The sequence below is a fragment of the Xyrauchen texanus genome, chromosome 34, assembly GCF_025860055.1.
Source record: "Xyrauchen texanus isolate HMW12.3.18 chromosome 34, RBS_HiC_50CHRs, whole genome shotgun sequence".
Taxonomy (NCBI): Eukaryota; Metazoa; Chordata; class Actinopteri; order Cypriniformes; family Catostomidae; genus Xyrauchen; species Xyrauchen texanus.
The window spans coordinates 6,150,314-6,170,578 of record NC_068309.1 but is presented as its reverse complement, the minus strand read 5'-3'; the positions used below and the strand labels follow the sequence as shown (position 1 = coordinate 6,170,578).

The window sequence follows — 20,265 nt, the reverse complement described above, 5'->3', positions numbered from 1 at the left end:
CCCTGCATTCTGATTGGCTGTTATGGCGTTACGTTTTGACAGAGTTGCCAGGGGGTAAATATGTAGTAAAGTTTCTCACGGTAATATTCCGTATCTGTTTTTCCCTTGTCAACAGCAGTGAGGGGATTAACATTAGCTGAATGCAACAATAGAAGAAAAATTGATTAAATCCAGATTGAATAGTTATATTAAACATTAAAACATTGATGCATTGATATACTCCTTTGGGTCCGAGTTATAACTACCATTTACATGATGTGGTGCTGTCCAGTGTATTTAATAAAAATTAATCAGACTAAATTGTAAGGCAATGAGTGTATATTTCAATACGGTTTAATTCTAAAGCCAACTATCTGTGCGGAAAGCTGGTGAAAGTCGAATATATAGATGTAAACACACACACACACACATATAATTTTGAATTTAAAGGAAACTTCCGGATTCAATATAAATTAAGCTCAGTCAACATCATTTGTGTTTTAAAGGTGCACTACATAAGATTTTTCCTCGTTTAGAAAGTTTTACAGCTAAAGAAATGAATAGTAATTTTGAAACGTATGTATAAAATCATCACCACTCATGTGAGATGAAGAGTTCAGTCAAATGAGTAACCTTATGAAAGATTGTTTATTCTACATGGAGAGGGTCCACTCATGGGGGCAGCCATGTTAGCATCATATGACCAGCTGAATAGAGCGGAACAGTTTGGTTCCGGAAGTAAAAATCCCATTCATTTATCCCATAGACTAATTGATTTTCAATGATAACTTATAAATCTTTAAAGACAGACCTACCTTGAGCTACAAGGTTGTTCATTGATGGTATATGCTTCCATTGAACCCATCAGTCTGGGTTATTTTAACTGTTTAAAAATCATGTTTGATAGCGGGATTAATGGTTAACCTATGGTCTAAAGCTTCACCAATCAGAAAATGCACTTTGGAGCAACCATATGCTCCCATGATGCAGTGTCAGTGATGTAATCGAGTTGGTCTCTTTTCACCCTTAAAAAATTAAATTAATTCTGGTTTACTGTGCATAGTGAATTTCTTCACTAACATGGGTAACTGTACTGTGTTTGAATTTACATTTACATTTATGCATTTGGCAGATGCTTTTATCCAAAGCGACTTACAGTGCACTTATTACAGGGACAATCCCCCCGGAGCAACCTGGATTAAGTGTCTTGCTCAAGGACACAATTGTGGTGGCTGTGGGTATCGAACCAGCGACCTTCTGATTACCAGTTATGTGCTTTAGTCCACTACGCCACCACCACTCTGAATGATGCAGCATCCAGGCCACTAGGTGTCAGTGTAATCCAATATAAGCCACTTCGACATACTAGAACCTTTATTGTTGATTACCACAAAAAAATGTAAAAAAGGACTCGTCCCCCTTTTCTTAAATAAAAAGTTGAAGCTAAAATCGACGTTACGCATCGATGTAATCGAAGTATCGTGAGGCACTTACAATGAAAGGGAACTGGGCCAGTTTAAAGAGGGTTTAAACTAAAAGCTTATAATTGTATAAAAGCACTCACTTTAATTCTTCATTTAAAACTCATGTATTATTTGAGTTATAAAATTGTTTATATCGTAATTTCTACGATCATTTTAGTGTTTTAACATTTACAGCGTTAAGTCGTCATGGCAACAGAGTTGTATTATTGGATATAACTTTACACTGAAAAGGTTGGTAAGCCTTATATAAACATATATATTGTTTACGTCTTGTGGTTATACTTCTTAAACATTGAGTATGTACATTTAAATGTTTACGGATTGGCCCCATTCACTTCCAATGTAAGTGCCTCACTGTAACCCAGATTTTTGCTTTTTTTTTTTTTAAAGAAAAGGAGGGACCCAGTCGAAATACATTTTTGTGGTAATGACTATTATGCCACAAATGCTGTAGATTGAGTTTAACTTGTACTGAACCTGGAATATTCCTTTAATAGCTTTGTATATGAAAGTAGTCCCAATACAATCGACGCTTCAAAATCCCTTCGCCAGAGAAAGTAGTCCTCTTAAGACACAGTTGATACATTTCCCACATCTCCGTTGAAACAAAAGCTGTCAATCAAATCAAAATATTATTTTTGTTCCATTTATGATTTTTAGCTGTTTAGTATTTCTCGTGTTCTTTTTTAATAGCTAAAATATTAAATTGGCGAATGTGCCTGTGTGCGGCGATGAGGTTGGCGGAAGCCTCTCCTTCCTTTTCACCTCCTCCTCGGAAGTAGACATTTCTGTCTATATTCCGTTCATTTTCTTTTTAATATCAGTTTGGAAGGATCCATATTTTTTTTATAATCCACACACCAAATTTCACAGCGAATATGGAGGCGAAGCTGGACGCTTAGAAAAGATGACGGAATCCGATCTGCTCCTTTATTTGACCTCAGTTTAATGGACCGGATGATCTGCGTTTCCCACAGCATTGCAGGGGAGGTAAAACAACACTTCATAAGAGCTTTAATAGACCGATTTGAAAATGTAGCTATATTAAACCCGTCACGATAAATACAAATGTACATCAAAAGTTTTAAACTGGCTTTTTTGGTGTATCTGGCTGTTAGTAAACGCATTTACATTGACCTATTGCTGCGTAGCTAGGCTCACTCACACACACAAACACATACACACAAACTCACACATTCAAACACACAAACATTCAAACTCAAACACAAACTCACACAAACACACACATTCAAACTCAAACACACAAACTCACACAAACACACACATTCAAACTCAAACACACAAACTCACACAAACACACACATTCAAACTCAAACACACAAACTCACACATTCAAACTCAAACACACACACAAACTCACGCAAACAAACACACACACAAACTCACTCAAACTCTCTCTCACACACACACACACACACTCGCCCTCAAACTCTCACAAACACACATTCGCACTCAAACTCTCTCTCACACTCTCTCACAAACACACTCTCTCACAAACACACACTCTCACAAACACACACTCTCACAAACTCACACTCAAACTCTCACACACACACACACACACAAACTCACACTCTCACAAACACACTCACACTATGGAGGACTAAACATGCAAAAATAATAATAAGAAAATAAATAAAGGATAAATGTCTTGATAAAACAAATATAATTCGTTTTTAATGAAAGTTATTCCTGAATTTATTTTTGTATTACTTTTTTCCCTTTATTATTTTCTCTTTTTATTTATTATTTTCTCTTTTTATTTTTATTCTTTAAAAAAAATTATTCTTTCATATGTTTTTGTTTTTATTTATTTATGCATTCATTTATTTTTATATTTATTTATTCCCACATGTATTTATTTCTATATTTAAATATTCCCACATGTACTTATTTTTGTATTTATTCTTAAATTTCTGTCTCTTGTATGATAATGATGTGGGCGTGTCCTGCTTACCATTGGCTTATTATAGATTGAAGCGTGTGCTCGATTACTCTTGACTTGTTTTGATGTGACGTCAGGTCATCGCCATATCGCGTGTGGGGCTATAAACATAAGAGCTTCAGTCAAGCCAAGATTTATTGGTTATACTACAATCACAAAATAAATGGGGAGCTGTTTCTTCAACAAAAACACAAAATGAGCAAGTTTCATAAATGATATGATTTAACCTTGTCCTCTTCTTTTTTTTCTGTGTATATAACTTCATATTTTGATGTCTGCAGATCCATAATATTGTTTTCTGTTGTTATGATTGTTCATTGTAAAAGATACAACCATGCTTCATTTCCCTGATCGTTTATGCATGTATATAAATCTATAGCTGACGCTTCACATATATCTAGAGAGTTGCGCGACATGCAAATGAAGTCGATAACCACGCATCAAATAACTGTTTCATTTAGATTGGAGGTGCTTATTGATGTTTTAGGAGAGCTGTATGCCGGTATGAATGTAGAAGCACATCCTGGATTGTTAAACTCTCTGCAAAACGTTTCCCTGCATATTCAAAATCTGTGCGAGTTAGAGGGTGCTGAGGTGGGACGTCCATCTGCTTCCGATAATACTACTGAGCTCTTATCCAATGATGAACTGGAGCTACGCAAGGACCGCCTCCCTCATTTACATGTTGCACACAGAAAAGTAAAAATAAATACATGTATAAATAAATAAATATATATTGTAATATATAAATATGGAAATAAATATATGTGGGAATAAATACATTTAAAAAATAAATTAACACATAAATAAAAAAATATGCAAAATGAATAAATAATTAAAAGCTAAAAAGAATAAAAATAAAGTTAAAAATAAATATAGAAAATAATAAAGGAATAAAGTCATACAATAATAAATTCAGGAATACATTTAATTAAAAGCTAATTATATTTGTTTTATCAAGACATTTATTCCTTTATTTTTGTATTACATTTATTCATTTATTATTTATGCATGTTTAGTCCTCCATATCACACACTCACAAACACATTCACACGCACTCTCACTCACTCAAACACACTCGCACTCACACAATTGCACTCGCACTCACACAATTGCACTCGCACTCACACAAACGCACACGCACTCACACAAACACACGCACTCAAACTCACACAAACACACTCAAACTCACAAACTCTCATATCACACACACTCAAACTCACACACCAAAAAAACACACTCCCAAATACACACACACACACTTGCACACTATATTACCACAACATACAGCTGATGTAATGGATGCAGTAGTGTTAGTCACTCATCACAGCAAATAATAGTGTTATTATAAATTCAAGACAACAGCACAATATGATACAATCACGAATCGGGTGTGTTCATTAAATGTTGTCCTCAGAAACTGCGCTTATTAATCATAAACATGAATTTCTTTTTAACGTACTCGAGAGACTTATATTGTCAATCATCTTGAAACCTTTCCCTAAACAGTTTGGGAGTGTCGAATTTAAAAAGGAATAATAATAGGTATGTATTATAATAATTATAATAATACAGATCCAAGAATAATAATATAAAATAAATGATTAAAGTCATTAGCATTATTTGTTATTATTTTAAACACTTTTTATGCAAGAATGTAGCTTAAAGTGCTTTACAAACAGGTTGGGACAAATACTACTAATAACCATGAAAATAACCAAAAAAAAAAAAGTATTTTTGAGACTGGGTTTTTAAATGTAAACAAAGTTGAGTAATAAAATACAGTTCCAAAGGCAGCTCATACTTCCCTTCAACACTGACTTGTCAAACCTTATATAGTTATTTGTATCTATTATTAAGCTGTTTTATGTGTTTCGTACTCAGGTAGCTGTATCCAGTGGGGAGGTTGGCTTTTCCAGGGTTCGTGATGAAGTTTGCCGAGCCCATGGAGAGCCGGAAGCTGTCATCTCTTCTGGAGAAGGCAGTTTCTAGGGAAGCCAATATGTGGAAGGTTTACGTGCCAAAGAAACCTACCAACCAGGTGAGTCTGTCAGCGAGAGAGCAGATGTTTCTGGTTTGGTGAGTATGACAAAACAATGTTTACATTTTGGTATTGTAGTTTCTGTGTTGGTTCAAATAGAATTTGAATTTTGTTATAATATGTCATCATCAGTAGTTTTATACTTTGGAGGCACTAGTTCTCATAATAGGCTGCAGTATATGTCTGATTTGGAAAAACATTCAGTATGTTCTGCACAAATATACACCAGAAGACAAGTTTTACTAGACCTTGAAATGTAAGACCTTGTGATTTAAGGGACGATTTATACTTCTGTATAGAACCTCTTATAAAATGTGACCACGTGTCGCATCAACGCAGACCACAACAGCTGTGATTGGCCGGCTTAAAAGCCAGAAACCGCCCCCTTGTCTTCTGATCGGCGGCTGTGGCTCAGGTGGTAGAGTGGGTTGTCCACTAATCGCAGGGTTGGTGGTTCGATTCCCAGCCCACATGACTTCACATGCCGAAGTGTCCTTGGGCAAGACTCTGAACCCCAGGTTGCTCCCAATGGCAGGCTAGCGCCGTACATGGCAGCTCTCATTGGTGTGTGAATGGGTGCATGAGACAGTGTAAAGCGCTTTGAATACTGCTAAGGTTAAAAAGGCGCTATATAAGTGCAGACGATTTACCATCGTGTCACATTTGGACTTGTTTTTCGCTAGCATCTGCTATTTTTATATTCTATCAATGTAAACTCTGTTTTTGGTATGGGAGTGAAACGATATTTGTAGTAGCCTACTCTAAACGGCTTGAGGCTACCTACACTAGACATCTTGACACGAAAGTAATAAACCGTTTATTTATGTTGTTGGCAGTAGTAGCGCCAGCACACGCAGCGCAAAATGGAATGGGACACCCATTTGCTGTCGGCATGACGCACAGCAACGGGCACTTCCAGTGTGGCAGCAGGACTAAGTTGTGACATTTTAAATAATACCAAACTATCAATCCACGCTCAAATTACCACGTGCCCCATTGAGAGCGAGAACCATTTAATTGCGACCATGAGGAGGTTACCCCATGTGACTGTACCCTCCCTAGCAACCAGGCCAATTTGGTTGCTTAGGAGACCTGGCTGGAGTTTCTCAGCACACCCTAGATTCGAACTCGTGACTCCAGGGGTGATAGTCAGCGTCAATACTCGCTGAGATACCCAGGCCCCCTGACTCAAACACGTTTTAATGTAAAAACTTAATTAGGGTTCTTACAGATGTACTTTTGTTGGCGTTTCTTCCAAAGACAAGCTCCGCTGTGATCGGCACCATGTTGTTTGGCCACATGATGCCGTAGATTGAAAATGTAACCCATTACTGACAGCACGGAGTCTCCTGAACTGAGATCAGTTGGTATAAATGTAATGAAATTATGCTTGGCGTATAGCAAAACCAAAATACAACGTCCACTCATGTGGACGCGGTTTCACACGAGGCTATAATGGGTTCTATTTCTTTTGATGTGACGCGCCGCTCACGTCTGGTCTAGACAGGGTGTATGTTTGACATTATGGTGTACAGTAGATAATTATATTTTATAAGTTATGTAAATGGAACACTTTGAATTTGTCAGCAAACTAAAGCGCCTTTTAAGAGTTGGTTATTTTGGATATATACATTGTAAATTCCAGCTTCTAAGCTTTAAAACTTCCCTTTTTTTGTGTTGGTCAAGCGAGTAGTTGGTTATTAATTTGGAAACAATGAAATTAGTACAGAGCATCAAAGTCTGCCAATAATTTTATTCATTATTATTTAAGTGACTTAAATCCAAGCATATGGTACATTTCTGATTTTATTTTTTCTCTCTGCATGGCACGCAACATGTATAATAAATAATATGTTCCTTAATACTACATACTTTGTTATATCATTATAAAGATGAACTCCTTTTATAATGCTATAATAATTTAAGTAAATACTTTGAATCCACAAATTACATTGCTTTTGTTTATTTATGAAATGCATAGGATGTCTTGTGCCTTTTACCACATCCTGCACAAAGAATTTAGGCTTCTTTTTGATAGCAGCCTGAAGTTTGATAAACAAATGAAAGCTGTGGTTAGATCAGGGATCTTCCACTTCGACTTCTCTCTAAAGTAAAACCTTTTCTTTCTGAAGAAATTCCTCCAAACAGTAATTCATGCTTTTATCACATCATGCTTGGATTAGTGCAACTTCCTCTATTTTGGTCTAAATCAAGCTTGTATTTGTACATCTACAAATGGTCCAAAATGCTGTGTACTAGTACTTGGGTGTTTACTCACAAAATGACTCGGACACACCAACGCAGGACTATCAATGCAAACTCCACAGCATAGGTTAGAGACAGATGTATAAACCAGACTTTTAAAGGCTTCTCAGCAGTTTGTCACAATTTTATGAGCCTGTTTTGAAGTTTTATCTCATTAGATACTGATGTTTGTTTACTGTTGCTGTGACTATATTGCTGTGTGTCAGACACATGCGTGTTTCTTCAACTTCAGCACTTTTTGTCTTGTTAAAACATTTTTCACTCTCACTAGTTTATTTGTCAACTAACAATGTCCATCAGAGTAGACATGTACACATTTTTTTTTTTAATCTAATGTCTTGACTCCTGTCCTGAGGCTAATTTCAAAGCTAACATTTTATGTATCCAAAGTACACACAATAAAAAATAGATTTTAACACTTTGCATAATTTGGCAAAATAACGTCTTGATTGAAAATTATACCCAATAAACATTCCTCTCATAAGTGATATTTACCTTGATTTTTCTTTGTTTTCTTCAAACACCACCTGTTTTATATTTTAGCTCAAGAATACTTTTCGCTGACACTTGTTGACTCTGTTATTAAGGACACTGAAGCCCTATTCGGACGGGACTAGTTTTCCTTGAGGAATTAAATCAATAAATTAATAAATTTTTAAAATGTTAATTAATTTTACAGTTTAAAAGATGCGTAGAGTGTGGCGGTATGGAAAACCGACAACACCTGGTTGATTACACCTGTCCTTAATTAAGAGACTCAGAGAGGAGAGTTTAAAATATGGTGGATTGGAACGAAACGGGGGAGATCATTCACACGAGAACAAGTGGAACAAAATGGTGTAGGGGTGATTGCAAAAACGAATTCCAATTCAACCGAGGCCCGGCGTCGCTGTTCGGTGAGTGAGATCTCCGAAGATCATGTTGCAATGCAGAGACGAAAGCAACGGATTGGATCTGCACTTCATCGCTGATAGCGCTGGCATAGAAGTTGAGTGCAGTGTTCACTAGGTATTTGGCACGTCAGTTTCTCCACCTAACCTCTGGAGTTTCCCCAATCGAGCGCCAACCCGCATCTCAGAATGGCATTCTTAGATTGTATTCTTCTTACCACAATTGTACAGAGCAGTCATTTGAGTTATCGTAGACTTTATCGGTTCAAACCAGTCTGGATGTTTTTCGATTTTGGCAGCAGTAAATTCTAGAGACTGTTGTGTGTGAAAATCCCAGGACATCAGCAGTTACAGAAATACTCAAACCAGCCCGTCTGGCACCTGGGACATGAAAAAAGTTGAATTCTATTTGCTGTAATAAAAAGACAAAATGTAAATGTCTCCAAGTTGAAGAAACACTCATGTGTTTGACACTATGTCTGTGTAAAGATTATGTTGTTATACATAATATAGATAGATATTGATATAAAAGGATATATATATATGTATTGATATATCTGAAGAGACAAGGGATTTCGACCCTCACCCTTCAATGTAATTTACTGTAATGTGTTTTTATTCTTCAGGATACAGATATTTCCCCTGAAAAGCGTGATGAGGCCGTCCGGTGGTTGAGGGATGTGCATTCCCAGCTCAAACTTTATCCAGAGACCCTCTGCCTGGCCATCAACATCCTGGACTGCTTTCTATCCACCATTAAGGTAATGTTTAAAACATCTGACAGGTCAAGGTCTTCTGTTCCAGTCAGTGATTGTGTTTTTACAATGTGTTCTTGGGCATTTTCCATTAAACAGATGCTTGCGTGTACACATGGGTTTATCAGGCTTATATTTTGGCATGATTAACTGTCAGAGGCAGTACTTTTGTCATGTGATAAGCTCTAGAGATAAAAGTTAGGTAACTGATCATCTAATATATTATATATTATCTAAAAACATTTTTTTTACCCTCAGTATGCCATATTCTTTTAGAGCTTCTTTGAGAACATTCTCTTGACTTTTCAAGGACTGCAGAGACTATTTGAGAATTTTCCTCTACAGAAACTGAAACTGCACTGTGATGTATTTTTACAACCGAGACACTAAAATGCCGTTATTGTGACTATACTTGGATCTCTGTTTGCAAGTAGTACGTTACTATTTGGTAGTCACTGTAGATCAGAATCTTAGTGCTTTTGCATCCAAACGAACAGGAAATTAACACAGGAAATTGTGCATGTCCTTTATTATGCCAAACTCAATGTGTGCATTGTACAGTAAGCAGTAAAACAACAGAAGAAATGGGGAGTATTTACACTCAATGCATTTTTTACTAACTGGACTGTTATTAAGATATAAAAAGTCAAATGTCAAATAGCCTTTTATCAACCTAATTTTTAGTTTTGATTTTAAGTGCAGAAATCAGTTCGATCAAGATGCATGAAGTGACCCCAAGTGTAAACAGACCTACATTGTATTGCAGTGGCTGTTTTACCTGTTATTGATCCATGTCTCTCTGTCTTTCTCTCTCAGGCCCGTCCAAAGTACCTGCGCTGCATCGCCATCTCTTGTTTCTTCCTGGCTGTTAAGTTCAGTGAGGAAGATGAGGTGAACATAATATTAATATGCTGATCTACCACCAGGGGTAGACTGGAAAGAGATATCGGCCTGGGATTTTACATGGCAACTGGCCCAAAAGTTGTTTGGGGGTCATGTCGCTGCCCCCTTCGGCATATCACGCCACCGTTTTGTGGGTCTTTCTGCATAACGCGGAGACTCGTTTCAGTTTATCGCGGCCCATTTTGCGGCCGCCGGTTCTCCCAATGGCCAGTCTGCCCCTGAAAGGCCCCAAAGTGCGTCGGCCCACCGGGAATATGCCCGGTATGCCAGATTACCAATCCTGCCCTGTCTACCACTCAAACATGTATTTCTGTTATTATAAGAAACTGCTGAGTTGATTCATTGTCAGGATGTCATCACTGGTCTCAGTGGCTTTATGTAAAGTTACACTATCCATAAAACAAAAGTTAAATTCTGCTGTGGGGAAAATTGACCTACTATTAGAACTTGACTGAGTGACATCACAAAGGAAGCAGATACCTTGAAAAACAATAGAAGTCTGAAATTAGGCTCAACCTTGTACAAACTGTAGTTTATTTGGTTAATTTGAAAACCTGGTTATTTATTTGGCACTCCTTTTTAAAAGTTATTTCTGCCTAGAAGTGGTCATTTGATCTGGCTTTATCTTAGGAAGCTATTACACTAATTTAGTAAAGAGTTTAACTATTAGAAAGAAATTGAAGGTGCATTTTCAAATAGTGTGTGATTTACAGGGATCCAACGGCAGTGGAATTCCTAGAAAGGAATCTGGAATTTGTAAATGGTAATGGTCCTGGAAAGTCATGGAAATTAATAAAATCTAAGGGAATTATTGGAAAATTATTATTGATAGTGAATGTTTCTAGATATGCTCTGCGCTAAAATATTTCATTATCTTGATATTGCTTTTTGATCAATTCCCACGTTGAGCTGCATTCATATCTCTTTTGTTTCCATTTTAAAATCCAGTAATCACATGACTGGAAAAGTCATGGAAGTTTATGGGAAACCCTGGTTGTTTTAGTTCCATATGTTTTTACAGGTTGCTTTGTACGTGTCTGTATGTTTAACCTTTTGCTGTGTGTTTGTGTAGCGGATCCCGTCTCTGAGAGAGCTGGCCTCCAGCAGCAGATGTGGCTGTTCTCCATCAGAGATCTTGCGAATGGAGAGGATTGTTCTGGATAAGCTGAACTGGGACCTGCATTTCACCACTGCACTGGATTTTCTTTACATCGTGAGTACACATACAGTCACAGGAACTTGCACAATGCCACCAAAATGCAACTCTACATGCATGTCAACTAGGAATGTACTATATGTTATTGACTGGATTGGGGATACTTTGCATAATCAGACTGATACTGATAATATTGGAAGCACATAATATCAGACCATATTATTATAATTCAAACAATGTTTTTTTTTTCTTGTTAGTTTATAAAGGAACTCAGTTGGTGGCCCATGCTAAGTTTTGTCAAAATATTACTAACTACAGTCTTGACCAACACAAACTATGTGTTGTTTGAAAGCTTAGAAGCTCTATTTCTCATTGCATGTAGGCATTATGACCAAAACTGAAAGTGTTTTGAAATTTGCAGACAAATCTGAATTGTTCTGTTTTGATAACTTTTGCACTGCACATATTATTCATAAATTTTGTAATCTGTAAAAACAGCAATCTCATCAAAAAGTCATATGTTGCTGGAAAGCTCTCAAAGAGTAGAATACATCCCAGCATATAGAGAGTAATAGCTAAGTATGTGACTTTGACATTTATGTTTCATGCGAACAAGTGTTGCTAAATTGCTTATAACTTCACAAAAAATAAACAGAACAAAGTATCACATACCATTACTTGGAGGTGGTGATTATCTTCCAAACGAGCCCTTTACTCAAGGTAATGGGATACATAGATCATTCGATAACTGACACGAAGCACTGGCTATGTGGCATCTTGCAAATTATGGCTGAAAACACTTTAGCTTTCCTGGATCAGATGACCTCTGATATTATGTAGCATCAATGGAACACTAAACCAATCGGATTAGGCTCAGATTGGTGCAAAAATCATCCATATTTGGGCAGAAAGTCACGTGCTTGGTGACGGTTACATGTTCCCACCAGGAAATGGTGCCAAGTAAATAAGACAAAATCAGTAATGCAGACTTATCGAGTCAAATGGCACATTCACTATGCATGCTATGCAAACCTTTAGTTGTTATGTTTGCGTGTGTAATTAGTTTTTATGTACATTTATTATGTTTTATTTGTTTAGAGAGGCTTATGGACACATGGAGACATTTTTGTACACTAGGATAAATAATGTTTATAACTTTAGATTGCTTTGTTATATCAACACACAATTTTACTTGGTCACAAATGACATGATTGAAAACAAAACCAAAGCAGCTTTTCGAAGCCATCTTATTTACACCAGAGATATATGTAAAATGCGTCCCTAAGAGAGTCTACACACGAGTTAATATATTAAAGGATAATTATATACCTTACCTGTCATTTGTATATAATCATAATTATATAATTAATACATGTATGCCCCCCATTTGTCGCTTTTCTCACTTTAGTTCCATGCGATGGTGCTGAGCTGTAAGTCTGGGCGTCTGAACGCGGTGTGGTTGGGTCTGAACCCATCACAGCACATGGCTCTGCTCACCCAACAGCTCTTCCACTGTCTGGCCCATACTGCAGTGCTGCAGATGCGCGGCTCGTTGCTCTCCCTCGCACTCATCACGCTGGAACTGGAGAAACTCTGTCCTGATTGGTTCGCTCTCACTGTTGACCTGCTGCACAAAGCACAGGTAAAAACTCAGAAGATCTCAAACAGATGAAGATGGTTAGATGATGATTTTTATTGGCCAGGCCTAATAATTGGCCATTATGAGGCTTTAGGCATCAATCATTAAATAATTGTTCACCCATTAATGAAAATTCTGTCACTATATTTACACACCCTGATGTTGCTCCAACCCCATATGACTTTCCTCCTTCCCTGGAACACAAAAGAGGGTAAATGGTAATATATTAAAGTGAAGAGTGACTGTTTTCTGTCAAGCTATTTGAACACTAAGTAGAATGAAGTTAAGTTGTTATTCACTCTTAAAATCAAATCATTAATAAAGAACTGGAAAAAAATATGTCAGTAACATCAAACCTCCGCCACCCGGATTGAGGTGAGTCACTACACCACCACAAGGACTAAGAGCACAATGGGAATTGGGCATTCCAAATTGGGGAGAAAATTAATAAAAAAAAAAAAAAAAACCATCAAACCTCATTCAGGGTACACGCGGGTCCTTAAGTCTTAAATTTCCTTTTTAAAATTTAAGGCCATAAAAAGTGTTAAATATCTTAAATTGCAAGAAGTCTAAGATTTAATTTACTGAGCTCTTAAATTTTGGGATGTGAATAGAGGAGATGCTTAAAACGGCATGGTCATGTGTCGGTCTGTGGTAGACGTGCTTGCAGGTAATTCTCTCCTCTCTCTGATGCGCCTTTTAAGGTCTCCCACCACCATCACTATAATGTGAGACAGGTGTTAGAGATAATTACGACTCAGGTGACGAGTCCTACCACTCCCGCAGACCGACACATAACCACGCCCCCTATGCCACATATACAAAACAATAATATAATTATATAAATATTATAATATTAATATAGACAATGTGAAAATGAGCTATATTTAATACTTAGTATGAAATGTTTTCAATATACATCATAACAAATTATGCAGCTCAGTTCTCTTTCATAATTTAATCTGTTTACATTATCAATACATCTCGTCAACTTTAAACAGCCATTTTTAAGGTAACTGATGAGTTTTGACTTGAATATTTTGACTTATGTCACACAAAAATGAAAATTTTCAACACTTTGTGCTGTTGCAAATCTGCATGACTTTCTTATTTCAGTGGATATCAAAAGGAGATATTAGGGACTTTCAGTCACCATTCACTTACATTGATAAAACGATGCAGTGACAGTGAATGGTGACCGAGACTAAACGTTTTGCTTAACATCTCCTTTGTTGCTCCGTGGCAGAGAAAGGCTCATTCAGACTCAAGGGTGAGCAGTGATGACAGAAATGTAATTTTTAAATGAACTGCCCTTAATTACATGTTAAAGTATTACTTAAAGTTATCTGCCATGAAAAAATATATAAATGTTATTCAGCACATGCTAGACCTTATTCACAACAGCGCCATCTTTAATTTTTTTTTGCAAAGTTGTGAGTTGAAATTATCTCAGTCCAGTCAGCTCTGTTGATGGCTTGAAGCCACAGCAGTCAACGAGAGCCATCAAAATAATTTTTCAATGACGTAATCCAATAAAAGTTCTCTTTTTTTGTTTTACACATGGTTTTTGCCACCACTTCTGTGTTTGACATTAGCGGTGACATTGCCAAAGCAATGGTCTATTGCATCACATCTTGCTGGAAAGCAAGCGAGTAAAGAGAAGGGTCACAATATAGACTACATTTAGAGTTTTAATGTTGTATTAACTGTATTTAAATAAAGAAAACATATAAATGCACAATAAAATATGAAAAGCACGTCCAGAGACATCCAAGTAGCCTCAACGGTTTTGTTTGTACCTGCTGATGAATTATTAAATGCATCCCATGACCAAACGTCATAATATCATGTTGCAAGATCCATCGAGGCCCCAAAAAGCCATCTGCAATACAGATGGAAAGAAATGTACAGCATTGAAACCAACAGCTCTTTGTTTCTCACTTGGGTTTTACAATTCATTTGTATGTGCGTAACGTATCTGGGGAAGTACATGTATAGAGGGCTGTTTTAAATGATCACTTCCTTAAAGGTTCAATGGTTATTGCACATTTGTAGCTTTGGCAGCTTGGCGAGTAAAAACGCTGACTACCACACCTGGAGTCACGAGTTCCAATCCAGGGCGTCCTGAGTGACTCCAGCCAGGTCTCCTAAGCAACCAAATTGGCCCAGTTCCTAGGGAGGGTAGAGTTACGTGGGGTAACCTCCTCTTGGTCGCTATAATGTGGTTAATGTGTGTTGCTCACGTGGTGAGTTGAGTGTGGATGCCCAATGATGATGATTATTTTTTTTTAATGTTTTTGAAATAAAATGTCTGATTCCTTCTAGCTCACACTGGTTTCATGGCTAACATTTTAAGTAAACTAAATACAATAAAAAAATATTTTCACACTTTTTGCATAATTTTAAATACTTTTACAGATTTCACATCCAATAAAAATAGTCTGCTCACAAGTGATATTTACCTTGAATTTTCTTATACCATTAAACTAAGTTTAATGGTATAAATGAACTTAAAACAACATAAAACATGAGACGAATGCACATGCAGCGCTCCCGCGTTCGTCTCTCTCTCGAACTGGTGCCTCGCTCTCCCGCTGATCAGCTGAGTCAGCGGCGGCCATGCCCCATCACGGCCTGGCCACGCCCCCCCTCCTCGTTTTTTTGTTTCTTTTCATAATTTCATATTCAAAGTCCAGTGGGTCTGGGACAAGTCTTAAACACTTAAATCTGTATATAAAAAGGCATTTGAGAAGTACTAAAAATAAATGACGATGGCCTGGTAACGTTTCCAAGTGAGTTTTAATATGTCCTTCATATAACACGATAAATCCAATTAACCTTGCACATCTAAAAAGTTATAGGTAAGTGCGTAAGACAAATGCAATTTTGAAGTCAAAATATTTTTTTATTTATTTATTTATTTTTTATTTTGTCCATATAACAAAATGAAAGTTTTTAAATCTGTTCAAATTGATTTTTTTTTTAATTTTTTTTTTTTTTATACAAATCAACTGCTGTTAAAGAAACACCCAATAATGCAGCATTAATGCATATGTTGCTTTGGTTAATGAAATTCATTATTACTTGGAGAAGTAGTTTATTAATATCAATAAATGTAATTTTATTGATAATTGGTGCCTTTTATTATATTAAGCCCGAAGTATATTTTGGCATCCGTGGACATGACTCATGACGCAAATTTCATTATCGGCAGAGTGCTCGAGCACTGAACACGCAGCCCAATTTTTCAGCCGTGCAGAACAAGCATGTGCCTGATATTCCATCCATCCATCATCAACCGCTTATCCTGTGTACAGGGTCGCGGGGGGCTGGAGCCTATCCCAGCTAACATTGGGCGAAAGGCGGGGGACACCCTGGACAGGTCGCCAGTCCATCGCAGGGCCACACATAGACAGACATACACTCACACTCACATCCACACCTAGGGCAATTTTTTTGGAGACACCAATTAACCTAGCCTGCATGTCTTTTGGATGGTGGGAGGAAGCCGGAGTGTGCCTGATATTATTTACACTAATTGGTGAGTCCACAAGGTGGCAATTCTCACATTTTAGCCATTGCTGGCATGAAGTTCTAGAAGATGATGTTATCTCCGCTAAACATCAGGAGATGAATGTGGGAACTATAACAGTGGATGTACTCTTGTGTCATGAGCGTGTGTTTTGAGGAGGTCTGGAAATACCTGCATTTGTATAACAAGTCTTAATGGGTCTAATCTCAAACAGTATCTCATCGAAGTCGTAGCGTGCATGCGCCAATCACCTTTGAATGCGTGCCAGTGTTATTAGAGTTCAGATTTTTTTTTTTTTTTTTTTGGTAGTTTTTATTACTTTTTTTTACATTACTATTTAGTTATTTATTATTATTTTATTTTTAGGGATTGCCCTCTGTAAGAACTACTTCAGCTGACTGAGTGAAAGTGGCTAAAGATTAGATTTATGGCAAGTTCTGGTGGTACTGTTAAACTTACCAACAGAGATGGTGTAAGTTTGCATGTAAATCCTGCTGCTTCTGTCACCAAATGTGGAAGAATACCTCTAAAGCAGACTACAAAAGTCGCTAAAATTGTCGTTAGTTGCTTGATTGCTTTTTTTACTCACTAAATCACTAAATTGTCAGCTTGCACATTTTGCAGACTCTGCGTCAGCGTAGGCTTTGCGCCCTCCACCTATTGTTGTTGTGCTAATCTGACCGTTCAAAACCACACATGAGTTCTTGCCCCTTTATATTCACATACTTTCACATATGAAAACTAAAGATAGTTTGAAACTGTAGTTTTAGTTTTTTAAATCTATATTCGTATCTTATTTTAGTTAACAATATATTTATTTTTTATTAGCTTTAGTTAACAATAACACTGATATGTGCAAGGTCAAATAAAATGTTGACGTTGAAAGGCTCGCGTGTGACTGAGCAGACAATAAGCATTTGCTTAAAAACCGACGCATACTTTGGGCTTTACGGTTCCTAGCGTTTCATAAACACAATAAGCCAAATCGGGGTTAAGGGGGTTATGCTTCATGTTGCGCCTAAGAACACCCCGTTAAATCACTGTAACACATGGCCTTTCGTGGCATATTGTTTTGAGAATTTGAGTTTGAGCTTTTGTTATTGACTCATTCAATTTTCTTAATTGCAAATAAACACATTTACCATTAAACCAGCTTAAACACCTGTTGAGAGGGCGTAACCTTTGTAATGTGTCTGCCCAGAATCATTACAGTGACGGACATAAATACAGCTTTTCACTATTAGTGATAAAACAGAGAAAGGACCTCTTAGCGGTGTTATTTGATGTACAAAACAAGCCCAGGTGGGACTTGTGATTAGTAGTCAAGTATTTTCAGCACATGTTAATTACTACAGAGAAGCATGGCAAGTCTTAACTATCACTCTGCTTTTCCTGTGGAGTTCAAATTGGCATTGGTTTTGACGCTCTGACGCGAATCATGAATGCAGCTTCACGATTGCTGTAAAACACAGCTGTAACTAAGCAGATAAGTCTCAATCTACCGGCAGATTAAAATTGTGGCGGATGAGAGTTTGAGACTTAATGCCCATTGCAATGAATACTAAACCTACTGGGACTAAAGCCATCTTTAAACGGCAAAGGTGGCACAGAAGCTGCATCTGGAGTGGCAATTAGGTGTATATTCACAGAGCAGGAATTAAAAAAACAATTCACAGCAGTTGCAAATGCATATCATTTTATGAGATACATATTTTAAATGTAATTGTATGTATATAGAAATATGAAATGAATGAAAATATGAATGGAAACTCAACCTAATTCTCTCTAAGTCAGCTTCACACTTAGACTTTGGGAAACGTTACATGTTACTTGAATAGGTGATATTTTTAGTGCATTTCTATCTATAGGATTGTGGAAAGCTTTGTTTGGAAAATGTTAATGAAGCATTATATTGTACATATTGCTTTGTTTTATTTCCTAAGATGGAAATACATGTATTTTGACAGGAAAATAAGTGTGTGTGTGTGTGTGTGTGTGTGTGTATATATATAGTGTGAAATTTCAGCATTTTTCAAAATCTGCGATTAATCACTATAATAAAAGAAAAAAATATTGAATTGCGATTTTTAAACATTTTAATTGACTGACAGCCCTAATGAAAACTAATATATTTTTTTTTACCTTTTTTTTCCTCATTCAGATCAACAGTTCTCAGCTAATTGGCTGTCGAGAGCTGGTTGCACGTTGCCTGTCCACACACACGGCTTCCCTGCCTCCTAACACTGTGTACATCTGTCATTCCCTGCTGCCTCGCAACGGGGGAGCCCTGTCCACCTGGCAAGACTCCCCCTTTCCGACCGCACCGGGCTGTGACCCTCACCAACACTCTGACCCCAACACAAACCACACCCACTCATGCACCAAGCTTCGGCTTCACTGCAAGTCCTCGACCAAGCGGAAGGTGGAACACATGGAGGTGGATGAGTATTTTGATGGGATCAAGCGTCTGTACAACGAGGAGAGTCCCCAAGAGGGGATGCTTCCGTGCAGTAGCGAAACGGTTGGAGGAGGGCAGGGTTTGAGCTGCAGACCACCTGTGATACAGCAGAATGCTGGCTCCTCCCCCTGCCCGCCTCTCCAACCTGTCAGGGAAACCTAGAGCAAGAACACCTAAACAGTCACAACCGCAGCAAACGTGTTTATCTGTCAACCTCAGAGCAAGTGAGAGCCAAAAATACTAACAACAACAAAAAAACATTGTGCATGATGCTATTTCATAACTGTTGACTGAGCATAAGCATAAAAGGGTTTAAAAAATCATTAAAAAAAAAAAAATATATTAAAGGAAAAAAAGATTTTGCCAAAAAAGTAGGAATGCCCCCCATCTGTGGAAACATTTCTGACTTATCGTTGTTTGTCTCTTTTTAAGTGTATTCGCCAACAGTTTTCCTCTCCTTCATCTTTAACTTATCTCTTTTTCAATTTCCTTGTCAACACGTTTGAGTGCCGAATTCATGACTGCCGTTTGCAGTTTTGATTAATATTTTGTTTTTAAGGCCATGGTTAAAGTGTGGCATTTATGATGTATATTAGTTTTGCACAAATGTACACTCTCTCTTGGTTCATGGCTTGGTCTAATCGCTTGTGATGTGTGTGTGTGTGTGTGTGTGTGTTAGTGTTTGAAGGGTAATAACTTCCCTGTCACTTCCTTATACTGAGCATTAACGATGAATTAGTGTTACCATGGCATTAGATCACACATGGCCTGACATGGTTAGATTAATTGTTTCTCGCTTGTTCTGAACATAGTAATGATGTAACTGTTATGCTGTGTAGAATAAAATACAAAAACAACATTCTGAAAGGAAAAAAAAAAATTACAAAACTTTAGATCTTCAACATTCCTTTGCTGATCATAACCTTTATGCACCGTTTTCCTGCCAAAAGCTCTCACATGCTCTGAGGTGCTGATAATAGTGTGTGCTGCTGAAGAGAAATCTCCCAATTCTCAAATAAATGAAAACATACTCTGAACTGTTGATGTCTTTTTTGTGAGCATTTAGTGTGTGGAATATTATGATACTGTGCCAAATGATGCCTTTTGACAGTGCTGCAATTTAAGATCTTAACTACAGGGCTCCCACAGTCATGGAAAGCCTGGAAATATCAGGGGGGTTAAAATTGTGCTTTACAG

General features: G+C 37.3%; 1 protein-coding gene across 1 annotated transcript; it reads left to right on the top strand.

The window, feature by feature from the left end:
* Nucleotides 1–2,207: 2,207 nt before the first annotated feature.
* Nucleotides 2,208–20,105, top strand: ccni (cyclin I). The gene is made up of 7 exons (XM_052104061.1): nt 2,208–2,453; nt 5,314–5,470; nt 9,252–9,386; nt 10,197–10,271; nt 11,356–11,496; nt 12,848–13,081; nt 18,772–20,105. The coding sequence occupies exons 2-7, from the start codon at nt 5,357–5,359 to the stop codon at nt 19,228–19,230; spliced, it is 1,158 nt and encodes a 385-aa protein (XP_051960021.1). The 5' UTR covers nt 2,208–2,453; nt 5,314–5,356; the 3' UTR covers nt 19,231–20,105.
* The last annotated feature ends 160 nt before the right edge of the window (nt 20,106–20,265 follow it).

What these genes read in the sequence shown, in the direction of transcription:
- ccni (XM_052104061.1), top strand. Translation starts at nt 5,357, where the DNA reads ATGAAGTTTGCCGAGCCCATGGAGAGCCGGAAGCTGTCATCTCTTCTG. An exon ending in AGTTCAGTGAGGAAGATGAG is followed by an intron (nt 10,272 to 11,355) that starts GTGAACATAATA and finishes GTGTTTGTGTAG; the next exon opens with CGGATCCCGTCTCTGAGAGA. An exon ending in CACTGGATTTTCTTTACATC is followed by an intron (nt 11,497 to 12,847) that starts GTGAGTACACAT and finishes TTCTCACTTTAG; the next exon opens with TTCCATGCGATGGTGCTGAG.